The sequence below is a fragment of the Oncorhynchus clarkii genome, chromosome 3, assembly GCF_045791955.1.
Source record: "Oncorhynchus clarkii lewisi isolate Uvic-CL-2024 chromosome 3, UVic_Ocla_1.0, whole genome shotgun sequence".
In the NCBI taxonomy this organism is placed as follows: Eukaryota; Metazoa; Chordata; class Actinopteri; order Salmoniformes; family Salmonidae; genus Oncorhynchus; species Oncorhynchus clarkii.
The window spans coordinates 43,180,441-43,195,268 of NC_092149.1; the positions used below are offsets into that span (position 1 = coordinate 43,180,441).

Below are 14,828 nucleotides of genomic sequence, written 5' to 3' on the forward strand. Positions count from 1 at the left end.
GGCAGTTTCAAATGGGTATGTTTTTTTAGCCAAAAACGAAAATACTGCCCCCTACACTCAATAAGTTATACTCACAGACATCATTTTAACAGTTTTTGAAACTTTAGAGTGTTTTCTATCCAAATCTATCAATTATATGTAGCAGGCACACTTTTCATCCGGACGTGAAAATAGTGCCCCCTAGCCTTAATACGTTTAAGTGTTGGAGTGATTTACCTCGCTGTAGAAGCTTAAATGTATAGTGTTGAGTCATCTGCATACATAGACACACTGGCTTTACCCAGTGGCAGGTAATTAGTATAGATTTGAAAAAGTAAGAGGCCTAGACAGCTGCCCTGGGGAATGTCTGATTACACCTGGATTACGTTAAAGAAGCTTCCATTAAATAACACCCTCTGTATTCTCTTTATCCGCAATATATCAGGGGCATTAAGCCAGAATACGTTTTTTTCCAGCAGCAGACTATGATTGAAAATGTCAAAATACGTTTTTCAAAGCTTTTCCAAAATTTCCAAAATTATGGAAAATCTACCTACTTATAACAGCAGTCTCACTTAAGTCTTCTAGGACAATCTGTGCAATTCTTTTTGACCAAGTTACTCATGGCATCTCATTTCTGTGTGCCAAATTAGTAAAAATGTTACCAATCTATGCTTCAGTTATTTAACCAAGTTAAGATTTTTTTTGGTGAAATTATAGAATAACAATAGGTAGCAGCATCGTGTATAGTTAAATGTGTTTGTGCATGTGTGATGGTTTGTGTATGTATGTGTGGGGTCAACGTGTGTGTGTATGAATATGTGTGTGTGTGTGCACGAGAGTAACAGTGTAAGTGTGTGAATAGAGTTTGTGCTGCCATGTCAATAACATGTCTCAAAAAATGTGCTATTGTGACCAGTAAAGTCAGACTAGATCTAAAGCTATATTCAACGTTTGTCTAGGTTCCCAGGATGTCGGGAGATGGCTTCAATATCGGTCACTAGAGGCAATGGTAAGCGCTATTACCATCAAGTAGGCTCGCGGCTTGCTATGGCGTAGTGGACGGGGATGGTAGATGGGCATAAGCTCCAGCTCAGAGAATCACAGTTTCAATCCTAGTAATAGGCACTCATTTTTTATATTTTTGTTTTAACCCTATACCAAACCTTATCCCTACCTTAACTATTCAGAACTAATGCTTACATTTAACGGTCAAATTCAAAGTTTATCGACAAACGTCGAATACTGCAGTCAGAACGTGAGATCTTGTGAAGAACCTTACAAGTGTATTCACTTTCCATGCTTATTAGAGCGAGGGAAATAATTTGATTCAGGAAGATAGTGAGACATATACTTTAATTGATGAAGACAACTGTAATGAGTTGGTGAAGCCACACACACACACACACACACACACACACACACACACACACACACACACACACACACACACACACACACACACACACACACACACACACACACACTGACCTGTGTGCGTCCTCCGGTGTGCTTTTAGATGGGAGCTCTTGGTGTAGACCTTATTGCAGCCCTCAAAGTCACACCTGTGGATGCGTCTCTTCTTGGAGTCTGGCGACTCTGACCTCTGAGGGCGCCGTATGCTCTCAATACTGAATGGTGACATGGAACTGCAACAGGAGAGGAAGAGGTGGCTCATTACAATTTAGCACACTTAGTATTTTCAGCATCTTTCATTTATATTATTAGTTTGGATATCAACAACTGTATGATCCATTCTTAATGGGCAAAACCCAACATGAGACTGTGTATGCATTGACTATTGTAATTCCATCAATGGTGTCATTCATGTATATTAAGATTCCTTATAATACAAAAAGGAGTCTATACTCAACATTTGGTGGACAATGTGGACTCAAACATTTTGAAGTATGAAAATCACTAAAATAATATTTAGATTTTTCAAGCTCTTCTTTCTCTTGTAGGCTTTGTCATGTACACTTACAATAGCATTGTACTTTTATGTAATGTAATTATGTAACGTATAACATATTTCAACATCCCCCAAGCTCCATGTTCTTCACTAGAAATTCAAGGAAATAGATTCAAGATCAAATTTCACAATTTATTACATGTTCAATCTGAGATATTGTGAAAGAATTTCAATGGCCTTTAGATGGTGCTCTAGCACCTTGGTAGAAACCACTACAAGGCACAGGAAACTGGTAAGACTGTTATTTTTATCATTCCCATTGATTTATCAATCATCAAAAGACAATGTCATATCTATTTTTTTCCATGCAGTTCAATGAACATAATTTCTGTTGAGTTATTTATATTGTATCAATATAACTGGTCATGACATTTCGTTTCAAATTAGTAGTACACTGGGGGGGGGGATACAGGAGAACGAGGAGCAGCCAAAGTCTATTTGGGGGCAAGGAAGAGGAAGGAGAAAAGGAACAAGAAGAGCAGTCACAGTGTTATCTGTTTTTTTATGTAGGGGTGCATAACAGTGCTCTTTCGAGGTTGGAAATGAGAAGAGGACAGAAGAGAGAGGGGAGGAGAGAGGGGAGCAGCAGTTGTGGCTGCTGGGGACCGGGGTAGGTGTTTTTGGGTGGTGGAGGAGCGAGGAGGCTTGGCCAGAGAGGCCCTCCGGTGAACTGTCTCAACCACCCGCCTCCCACTTCCTGTCTCGCTGATCCACCCACAAGCTCGCACACGCACACACACACACACACACACACACACACACACACACACACACACACACACACACACACGCACACACGCACACACACACACACACACACACACACACACACACACACACCTGTTGCTCTTGGCTAGCTGCCATGCTGGGGCCGTGGGGCTGAACAGGAAATGAGCTCATGGGTCAGATATGAGACTGAACTCCAGCTCTCCTCTCTCTCTCTCTATTTCTCCCTCTCTCTCTCTCTCTCTCTCTCTCTCTCTCTCTCTCTTTCTGTCCCTTGCTCTCTCTGCACCCTTCTTTCTCACTCAAACTAACTTCCACTCTCTCTATTTCTCACTTTAGTTCTTCCCCCTCTTTCTTTCTCCCCCAAAGGTACACTTCTTCTGAGCAAAGAGGAGACTCAGTGTAGCAAACAACAGCACAACTATTGACACAATTAAGGTTCAGACTATTGGCAAACATACTGTACAATATAAACTGTACAGTACATAAACATAGTCAACACATACTCAGCCGAAACTGATTAACCCACTCAAAATGAAGTACACTGAGTATACTAAACATTAAGAATGCCTGCTTTTTCCATGACATAGACTGACCGGGTGAATCAATTTCAATCAGTGTAGATGAAGGGGAGGAGACAGGTTACATCATTATGTTTAAGCCCTGAGACAATTGAGACATGGATTGTGGATGTATGCCATTCAGAGGGTGAATGGGCAAGACAAAATATTGAAGTGCCTTTGAACGTGGGATGGTAGTAGGTGCCAGGTGCACTGGTTTGTGTCAACAACTGCAATGCTGCTGTATCAAGTTTCCCATGTGTATCTATAATGGTCCACCACCCAAAGGACATCCAGCCAACTTGACACAACTGTGGGAAGCTTTGGAGTTAACATGGGCCAGCATCCCTGTGGATGGCTTTCGACACGTTGTGGAGTCCATGCCCTAACAAATTGAGGCTGTTCTGAGGGTAAAAGGGAGGGGTGCAACTCAATATTAGGAAGGTGTTCCTAATGTTCGGTATACTCAGTGTATATGAACTCCCTAAAGGAAAATTGAGAAGCCTACTGTACTCCAAAAATGACAGCAACTAACACATTCAGAGAATACACCTGAGTGGGGAAAGGGAATGGTGATCTAGGGATGAAAGGTAAGAAGAGAAGCGAAGAGAAGGATTTGAGGATTTACAGTGCAAACACTGAGCTCAGGGACATCCAGCAGGAGAGAGGAGGAGGATGTGCACTTTCTGACTTCTTCCCAAAGTGATTCCATGATTATGATATCATTTAGGACACTGAATCAAACAGATTCTAAAACAAAGGACGAATGATGACTTCAGGTTGATCATAATTCTGTTTAGATTACAGATTTTGTGGGGGCTTTCGTAGGCCTACTGCTGCTGCTATTACTGTTACTGATACTTTTAGTCTGGTATTACATTTTTTTTTCAATCGCTTTGGTGCAATTTCACAAGTATGTAATACATTTTCAAAACTCGAAAACAGATGAAAACTCTAAGCACATGTTCAATTGACTAAGTACAACACATAAAATTGTCACTTTTTCACCAAACTTAATCAGTGTTTCATCTAGAAATACGTGTTTCACACATTGCTATTGTTCATATAAAGGGATTGCCTTTCACAATGCATTACTCACATTACTTTTGATATGATTCTCTTTCAATTGGTTAACTTCTTGGTGAATGGGGGGCGGTATTGAGTAGCTTTGATGAATAAGGTGACCAGAGTAAACTGCCTGCTACTCAGCCATAAAAGCTAGAAAATGAATATAATTAGTACATTTGGATAGATAACACTCAGTTTCTAAAATTGTTTGAATGGTGTCTGTGAGTATAACAGAACTCATATGGCAGGCGAAAACCTGAGAAAAATCCAACCAGGAAGTGGGAAATCTGAGGTTTGTAGGGTTTCAACTCATAGCCTATCGAAGATACAGTGGTATATTGGTCATGTTGCACTTCCTAAGGCTTCCACTAGATGTCAACAGTCTTTAGAACTTTGTTTGATGCTTCTACTGTGACATGGGGCCGATTGAGAGGCGAATGAGCCAGGTGTCTGGCAGATTGCCACGAGCTCGTGATGCACGGTCATGTAGAGATACTGGGGTGCAAAGGCGCAAAAAATAAATAACAGTATGGCGTTGAGGTAGTTGGATGGGCTATTTACAGATGGGCAATGTACAGGTGCAGTGATCTGTGCGCTGCTCTGGCAGATGGTGCTTAAAGTTCGAGAGGGAGATATGAGTCTCCGGCTTCAGTGATTTTTGCAGTTCGTTCCAGTCATTGGCAGCAGAGAACTGGAAGGAGAGGCGGCCAAAGGAGGTGTTGGCTTTGGGGGTGACCAGTGAAATATACCTGCTGGAGCGCATGCTACGGGTGGGTGCTGCTATGGTGACCAGTGAGCTGAGATAAGGCGGGGGTTTACCTGGCAAAGACTTATAGATGACCTGGAGCCAGTGGGTCTGGCGACGAATATGAAGCAAGGGCCAGCCAAGGAGAGCATACAGGTCGCAGTAGTGGGTAGTATATGGGGCTTTGGTGACAAAACAGATGGCACTGTGATAGACTGCATCCAATTCGTTGTCAAGGATCGGTAGGATAGTCAGTTTTACGAGGGTATGTTTGGCAACATGAGTGAAGGATGCTTTGTTGCGAAATAGGAAGACGATTCTAGATTTAATTTTGGATTGGAGATCCTTAATGTGAGTCTGGAAGGAGAGTTTACAATCTAACCAGACACCTAGGTATTTGTAGTTGTCCACATATCCTAAGTCAGAACCGTCCAGAGCAGTGATGCTGGATGGGCTGGCAGGTAGAGTCAGGGATCGGTTGAAGAGCATGCATTTAGTTTTACTTGCATTTAAGAGCAGTTGGAGGCCACGGAAAGAGAGTTGTATGGCATTGAAGCTCGTCTGGAGGTTAGTTAACCTGTTTGGTGTAGGGGGCAGCATTTTCACTTTTGGATAAATAGCGTGCCCAAACTGAACTGCCTCCTAGTCTGTCCCAGATCCTAATATATGCATATTATTATTAGTATTGGATAGAAAACACTCTGAAGTTTCTAAAACTGTTTGAATCATGTCTGTGGGTATAACAGAACTTATTTAGCTGGCGAAACCCCAAGGACAAACCATTCAGATTTTTTTTTAAGTCACTGTCTTTTCAGTATGTTTTCATGGGGAATTCAGAATTCTAATCAACTTTCCTGTAGTTCCTACCGCTTCCACTGGATGTCACCAGTTTGTAGAAATTGGTTGAGGTTTTTCCTTTGTGTAATGAAGAAGTACCATACCTCAGAACGAACGTTACTTCATGTGTACCTTTTGATAGAGGAATGTGTCCAGAAAAACACATGTTTTTGTTTTGCTCCTGTATTGAACACAGATCATCCCGTCTTCAATTTGATCAATTATATACGTTTAGAAATACCTAAAGTTGTATTACAAAAGTAGTTTGAAATGTTTTGGCAAAGTCGACAGGTAACTTTTGAGATATTTTGTAGCGACGTTGCGTAAGTTGGAAGCTGCGTTTTTCTGGATAAAAACGCGTCAAATAAATTGACATTTTGGATATATATAGACGGAATTAATCGAACAAAAGGACCATTTGTGATGTTTATGGGACATATAGGAGTGCCAACAAAATAAGCTTGTCAAAGGTAAGGCATGATTTATATTTTATTTCTGTGTTTTGTGTCGCTCCTGCAGAGTTGAAATATGCTACTCTCATTGTTTACTGTTGTGCTTTTGCCGAAAAGCCTTTTTTAAATCTAACATGTTGGCTGGATTTACAACGAGTGTAGCTTTAATTTGCTATCTTGCATGTGTAATTTAATGAAAGTTAGATATTTATAGAAATGTATTTGAATTTGGCGCTCTGCATTTTCCCTGGCTTTTGGCCATGTGGGACGCAAGCGTACCGCCTACCCCAGAGTGATTAACATAGTGTCCAAATAAGGGCCAGAAGTATACAGAATATTGCCATCTGCGTAGAGGTGGATCAGAGAATCCCCATCAGCAAGAGCGACGTCATTGATGTATACAGAGTAAAGAGTCGGCCCAAGAATTGAACCCTGTGGCACCCCCATAGAGACTGCCAGAGGTCCGGACAACAAGACCTCCGATTTGACACACTGAACTCTGTCTGAGAAGTACATGGTGAACCAGGCGAGGCAGTCACTTGAGAAACAAAGGCTGTCGAGTCTGCCGATAAGAATGTAGTGATTGGCAAAGTCGAAAGTCTTGGCCAGATTGATGAATACAGCTGCACAGTATTGTCTCTTATCGATGGCGGTTATGATATCGCTTAGGACCTTGAGCGTGGCTGAGGTGCACCCATGACCAGTTTGGAAACCAGATTGCATAGGTACAGTCGGATTCGAAATGGTCAGTGATCTGTTAGTTAACTTGTCTTTCGAAGACCTTAAAAAGGCAGGATAGATATAGGTCTGTAGCTGTTTGGGTCTAGAGTGTCTCCCCTTCGAAAACGGGGATGACTGCGGCAGCTTTCCAATCTTTGGGGATCTCAGACGATACGAAAGATAGGTTGAATAGGCTAGTAATAGGGGTTGCAACAATTGGGGGCGGATAATTTTAGAAAGAGAGGGTCCAGATTGTCTAGCCCGGCTGATTTGTAGGGGTCCAGATTTTGCAGCTCATTCAGAACATCGGCCATTCGGTTTTGGGTGAAGGAGAAATGGGGGAGGCTTGGGCAAGTTGTTGTGGGGGGTGCAGAGCTGTTTTCCAGGGTAGGGGTAGCCAGGTGGAAAGCATTGCCAGCTGTAGAAAAATGCTCAATGAAATTCTCAAATATCGTGGATTTATCGGTGGTGATAGTGTTTCCTAGTCTCAGTGCAGTGGACAGCTGGGAGGAGGTGCTCTTATTCTCCATGGACTTTACAGTGTCCCAGAACGTTTGGGAATTTGTGCTACAGGATGCAAATTTCTGTTTGAAAAAGCTAGCTTTTGCTTCCCTAACTGCCTGTGTATATTGGATCCTAACTTCCTGGAAAAGTTGCATATTGCGGGGGATATTCAAAGCTAATGCAGAACGCCACAGGATGTTTTTGTGCTGGTCAAGGGCAGTCAGGTCTGGAGTGATCTAACATGCTGACCAGACCGGACACGTCGCGTGCTCGAGCGTCGCAAATTAAATTTAGAAATCCATGTTATTCAATTATTGCACCCACACTGCTCGCGCTCGCCAACGAGCATCTGCGACACCAAGGGCTAAAATATAACTTATTCCTATTTCTGACGCAGATCGCACTGAAAGTCCTGCCTCTCCCATCTCCTCATTGGTTTATAGAAGCAGGTACCCACGTGCCATCTCCTCATTGGTTATACCCACGTGGGTGACTGAAAGACGAACTGTTTTGCCGGTAGTTGTGGTAAAACAATGAAAGTTTAAATGCGATCACCACATAAGTTAAACGATGAAAAAGCCTGGAAGGAGGAGAGATGACTAGAAACTATTTGGTTCGCCGTTTTATGTGTGGATTAATTGTCGGAGTAGAGGAGCTTGTGCATTTCAGGTAAAATAACAACTCAATGTTTATATCCCAGGACAAATTAGCTGAAGTGTTTTTGGGAACATTTGACAGTGACCCATTACGGATGCAGGCAATGAGGCAGTGATCGCTGAGATATTGGTTGAAAACAACAGATCGCATTTGGAGGGCAGGTTGGTTAGGTTTATATCTATGAGGGTGCGCGTGTTTATGGATTTAGGGTTTTACCTGGTAGGTTAATTAATGAATATGATGTCAGTTCAGTTGTCATCTGAGACATTCTCATCAATGATAAGATGACAAACTCTACAGTGGAAATTCTACACATCAGAGTTATCGGATTCACATGGCATTGTTGTTCAATTTAAATGTTTGAATAAGAAATTATTTTTGATGGGATGAAATGTGATTTTAGCTTCTAAAATGTGAGATTTGGGTTTTCATTAGATAGGGCTCTGCTCAATCAGTGGCCCGTCCCTGTGAAGGGACATGGGCTGTACAACTTTTCAAACATGCCCTCCTCTCCCTTCCTATATAAGCCCTTGACGACAATATAACCTCCAGTGGGAGCAGGTGTGACAGGAAGAACCGTCTTTGTTTCAGCGACAGTCTTAATCTTGCGACAAAACCGCCACTGACATGACCGCTGCTTATAGCTGCTGCTGAGAAACCAGGGGAGACTGAAGAACTAACAATAATTGCTAATTGCCTAGCAGAGGTGGAGAGCACACCTCTGTACTAATTGCTGATTGCCTAGGAGAGGTAAAATCACCCCCCCCCCCCTCCCCTCCCCCCAATACAGCCACTGATTACCAAAACAAGTCACATATTGCCCTGCCCCTTGATCCTGGTTGATGTGTTAACAACTATCTGCAAACTATGAGCGGTCAGCAGTTCACACACCATGTAGGCCACTGGGAAGACAGGCAGCACTTAAAGTAGATGGCCCTAGTCAGCAAAAACAGTTTTAGACCACAACAGATAAAGACAAAGAAAGATACTTATCACTCCTGGAGATATCAGGAATCCTCTATCTATTGAATGAACTAGGCTACATGTCATACTAAACAGGATATAAACACTAAATAGGTCAGGAGACAGACAGGGAGCCTAATAAGGAATGAAAATGAATTATTTAGGCGATATCATATGGATTATTTCAAGGCCTACAAAGAAATACATTGTGAAGGATTTGCAAGTGCCACAAAATAGGATGGTAAGGGACATAAAGCTATCAGCATTTAAACAACATTTTATTGTATTAAATTGCAAGTAAAGGCTGTGACTTACTTAGAATTAAATACAAATTAAGTTTGGCTAGTCTGTTGCTTCAGGCTCATGCTATGGTGCCCGGAGAGCAGGCCATCCTCTCTGCACTTGCAGAGCCACTGGGGATGCTAAACAATAGCTCCTTGAAAGTGGGACTATGCCAGGCCTATTATCATTTAGGCCAAAATCAAATATGGACTAAATGATAATAGAACAAAAATGAATGAAACTTTTAAGAGATCAGATGTTTTGTTTATAAATACTTTGCTATCTACCCACCTAGGCTACAAATGCATGCTGGTCTGGGCATGCCCTGAGCTCATGTAGTGAGCGCTACGAAATTGGAGTGAGGGGGAAGGCCGACAATCCAGCCTTTGGGAATGTCGCTCCTTGCTCCATTCAAATTAGGCACACCCTGCTCTTCTTTCCGCTCCAGCTCCACTCCGCTCTGCTCACATACTCTGTTTGGGATGCATTCCAAGTGAGGGAATGTTTGTTTGTTTGTTTGTTTTTTTGTGTGTGTGTGTGTGTGTGTGTGTGTGTGTATGTGTGTGTAGGATGTGCTGAGTCTGGTGGTTAAAGTATGAGTACTGGGTCTGGAGGTTTCAAGGTTTAGGGGTGAGGAGAGCATACTGAAACCCTGATTCTGATTACAAGACTGGGCTAGGATGGATGGGGAAGCCCTGACTCATCTTATTATACGCAGAAGGACTAGAAACATTAATAGGGTGGTATAAGGCTATACAGAAGGATACATAATACTTAAACACACACACAAACACACAGGACACACAAAACAAACGCGCACACACAGAGAACACACAACACACACACTAGTACTTACTCCTGTACGGCGCGTGCTATAGACAGAGCGGTAGATCCGGTCTCGATGACACTGTCTAGGGTGACATTGGGCAGGTCATCATCGTCACTGTCACTCTTGATGTGCCGCGGCGACAAGCTGTTGTGGTCTGTGTATGCTGCCATGGAGACAGACAGAGAAGAGTTAGTCCCATATTCTATATTATATACTGTAACATGTGATACTGTTGTAAGGTTACATGAAATAGACATATGATAAGGTTTATGTGTGCTGCCATTAGACACAAACACAGAAGACAAAGACAGAAGTCCCATATTACATTATATACTGTACCATACAGACAAGCCAATACACCATGCAAGCCAAAAAGCTTCATGATACAATTTTTGTATATCAACAACCACGCCTTAAAAAAGAAAATCATGCTAAATATCATATGATTCTACAGTATGTACAGTATCTAATAACAGTCCAACATATCACACAGAATATCTTCGTTTTCTGTATTAGAATTTGTTCTTACTGTACATGGTTTCTAGTTACTGGGAGAAAAAAAAATATTTCGCTAATATTGCTATTACTATTTAAATAATATGGCTTCACAGAATACTGGTGCTTTTCATCAGCTGTAGCCCTTTTTTTACCAAGTTCCTCAAACCACCTAACCTGTCTGAGACCAATGTCTCAGTCCTAGTCTTATTGATATGACATAAAGTGGGGTTGAAATGATTGACACCCTTGATAAAAATGAGCAATAATGACTGTAAAATAATTTAAATAATGTTCTATATTGTATGCTCAAAGAAATTGGGAAGTTATATTATTTTATAATACAATTGCTCAGAGAAAGAGATTGTGTTTAACAAGTAATATGTTTTTTTCTTGAAAAGTTAGGGGTAAAAGTGATCAGTGTTACTGATTCTGGTGAGAGGTTAGAATGTCTTTGGGGTATGATCTTTCTGTAACTTTCTCACTCATCATTATTCATGATTCATTCAGGATTATCCGTAATCATGGTAGCATCCACAATAATTTAGAAGTGTTTAGAAACATATTTTATTCTTATTTACAATAAAAGTGACTCCGAAATGACACATGCCCTTTCACACCTGGACAAAAGGAACACCTATGTGAGAATGCTATTCATTGACTACAGCTCAGAGTTCAACACCATAGTGGCCTCAAAGCTCATCAATAAGCTAAGGACCCTGGGACTAAACACCTCCCTCTGCAACTGGAATCTGGACTTCTGACTGGCCACCACAGGTGGTAAGGGTAGGTAACAACACATCTGCCACATTAATCCTCAACACAGGGGCCCCTAAAATGTGCCTGCTCAGTCCCCTCCTGTACTCCCTGTTCACTCATCACTGCACAGCCAGGCACGACTCCAACACCATTATTAATTTTGACGACGACGCAACAGTGGTTGGCCTGATCACCAACAACAATGAGACAGCCTATAGGGAAGAGGTCAGAGACCTGACCGTGTGGTGCCAGAGTAACTACCTTTCCCTCAGCGTGATCAAGACAAAGGAGATGATTGTGGACTACAGGAAAAGGAGGGCCGAGAACACCGCCATTCTCATCGACGGGACTGTAGTGGAGCAGGATGAGAGCTTCTTGTTCCTTGGCGTCCACATCATCAACAAACTAACATGGTCCAAGCACACCAAGACAGTCGTGAAGAGGGCATGACAAAATGTATTTCCCCTCAGGAGAATGAAAAGATTTGGCATGGGTCCTCAGATCCTCAAAAGGTTTTACAGCTGCACCATCAGGAGCATCCTGACGGGTTGCATCACTGCCTGGTATGGCAACTGCTCAGCCTCCGACCGCAAGGCACTACAGAGGGCAGTGTGTACGGCCCAGTACATCACCGGGGCCAAGCTTCCTGCCATCCAGGACCTCTATACCAGGCGGTGTCAGGGGAAGACCCTAAAAATTGTCAAGACTCCAGCCACCCTAGTCATAGACTGCTCTCTCTGTTACCGCACGGCAAGCGTTACCGGGAACGTCAAGTCTAGATCCAAGAGGCTTCTAAACAACTTCTACCCCCAAGCCATAAGACCCCTGAACATCTAATCAAATTGCTACCCAGACTATTTGCATTGCCCCACCCCCCTCTTCTACGCTGCTGCTACTCTCTGTTATCATCTATGCATAGTCACTTAAATAATTCCACCTACATGTACATATTACCTCAATTACCTCGACACGGGTTGCCGCCACAGATTGACTCTGTACTGGTACCCCCTGTATATAGCTTCACTATTGTTATTTTACTGCTGCTCTTTAATTATTTGTTAGTTTTATCAAGGTATTTTCTTGAGACGGCATTGTTGGTTAAGGGCTTGTAAGTAAGCATTTCACTGTAACACCTGTTGTATCCGGCGCATGTGACAAATACAATCTGAATTGATTGGATTATTTACCAATAATTGACTTCGGTTACATAAAAATCTGAAACACAACCAAAATAAACTGCAAAGGCATCCAACAAGTTTATAGAGTCTAGGAATATGGGACCAAATACTAAACTTTTGACCACTTTATTTATAAGAATCTTTAGGGGTGTCAATAATTTTGTACCCATACCTTTTTAAGAAAAAAACAAAATCTCCTTTTCTGGGCAATTGTATTAGTGTAAAATAATATAAATGCCCCATTTTTTTAAGCATACAATACACCACAGTATTTGAATTATATTTTTTTATACAGTCATTATTGCTCATCTTTATCAAGGGTGTCAATAATTTCAGACTCCACCGTACTTTCTTTGAATTTCATTCATACTCATATTCAATACATTAAATTCCATTAATTGAATTTCATTTAAATGTCAGCTAGCTGAATTCCACATCACTACACGCATAGAAAATGTGATGAATGTTTTTCAGAGTGTGAATACTGCATCTAACAGCAATAAAAGCTGCAGCCCTCTTGCCCTCCACCCTGTCTGCAGACCACAATAGATTCTGAAAATACCCAGTACATCCTGTAGGGTAGACACTGTGTGAACCCCTATGTGTGTGTGTATGTCTGTGTTCAGGCATATTTCCGTGCTTATGTCCGCGTGTGTGTGTGTGTGTGTGTGTGTGTGTGGGGTAGCTATGCGCGGGTCAGCTGTTTGTTCACCCGCAGCTGCCCGCAGTTGTTATTAACCCATCCGTAACCACCCAACTATATGTAAAATAGTGAAAATCTGAGGCCCGACCCTAACCCGCAAATATAGAAAATGTGCTTTACAGTCAGAGATGGCGGAATGTTTTATTGACAGGCTGTCACGGCCATCTAAAGAAGTGGACCAAAGTGCAGCATGGTGAGCGTATATTTTCCTTTATATTTAAAATGTCGCCAACAAAACAACAAACAAAGAAACAACCGAGAAGCTTATAGGGCTATAGTGCCACTATCAAAAGTCAACTACCCACAATCACAGGTGGGAAAAAGTGCTGCCTAAGTCTGATTCCCAATCAGAGACAACGATAGACAGCTGTCCCTGATTGAGAACCATACCCTGCCAAACAGAAATATAAATCATTGAAATAAAGAACATAGAATGCCCACCCCATATCACACCCTGACCTAACCAAATAGAGAAATAAAACGGCTCTCTAAGGTCAGGGCGTGACACAGACCTTTTTAGGCCTGTGTTTCTGTTTATAAATTCAGACATTTAAGTAGGCTATTTGTTAGTCACCTTTTCTAAAGTTACACTGAACAAAAATATAAAAACAATATGTAAAGTGTTTGTCCCATTTTTCATGACCTGAAATAAAAGATCCCGGAATTTGTTTTATGCCCTAAAAACATATTTCTCTAACATTCTGTGCACAGTTGTTTACATCCCTGTTATTGAGCATTCTCCTTTTCCAAGATAATCCATCCACCTGACAGGTGTGGCATATCAAGAAGCTGATTAAACAGCATGATCATTATCCAGGTGCATGTTGTGCTGGGGCCAATAAAAGGCCACTCTAAAATGTACAGTTTTGTCACACAACACAATGCCACAGATGTCTCAAGTTGAGGGAGCGTGCAAATGGAATGCTGACTGCAGGAATGTCCACCAGAGCCAAGAATTTAATTTTAATTTCTCTATCGTCTGAGACCAGCCACCCGGAGAGCTGATGAAACTGTGGGTTTGTACAACAAAAACATTTCTACACAAACTGTCAAACTATCTCAGGGAAGCTTATATGCGTGCTCGTCGTCCTCACCAGGGTCTTGACCTGACTGCAGTTTGGCATTATAACAAACTTCCGTAGGTAAATGCTCACCTTCGATGGCCGCTGGCACGCTGGAAAAGTGTTCTTTTCACAGAAAAATTCCAGTTTCAACGGGTAGATAGTGTGTTTGGTGTCATGTGAGCGTGCGGTTTTCTGATGTTAGCATTGTGAACAGAGTGCCCCAATGTGGTGGTGAGGTTTGGGAATGGGCAGACATAAGCTACAGACAATGAACACAATTACATTTTATCGATAGCAATTTGAATGCAGAGATACCGTGATGAGATCATGAGGCC

The 14,828-nt window shown here is 41.9% G+C and overlaps 1 protein-coding gene across 1 annotated transcript in view; it reads right to left on the reverse strand.

Annotated features, from left to right (window-relative positions):
* The window catches only part of LOC139395697 (Krueppel-like factor 12), a 121,680-nt gene that overhangs the window by 12,836 nt on the left and 94,016 nt on the right, over positions 1-14,828 (reverse strand). Inside the window, exons 4-5 of the mRNA XM_071143039.1 lie at positions 10,322-10,457; positions 1,471-1,628 (exon numbers count right to left, since the gene is read on the reverse strand). Coding sequence (XP_070999140.1) covers positions 1,471-1,628; positions 10,322-10,457 — 294 coding nt within the window. The remainder of the gene's footprint in view (positions 1-1,470; positions 1,629-10,321; positions 10,458-14,828) is intronic.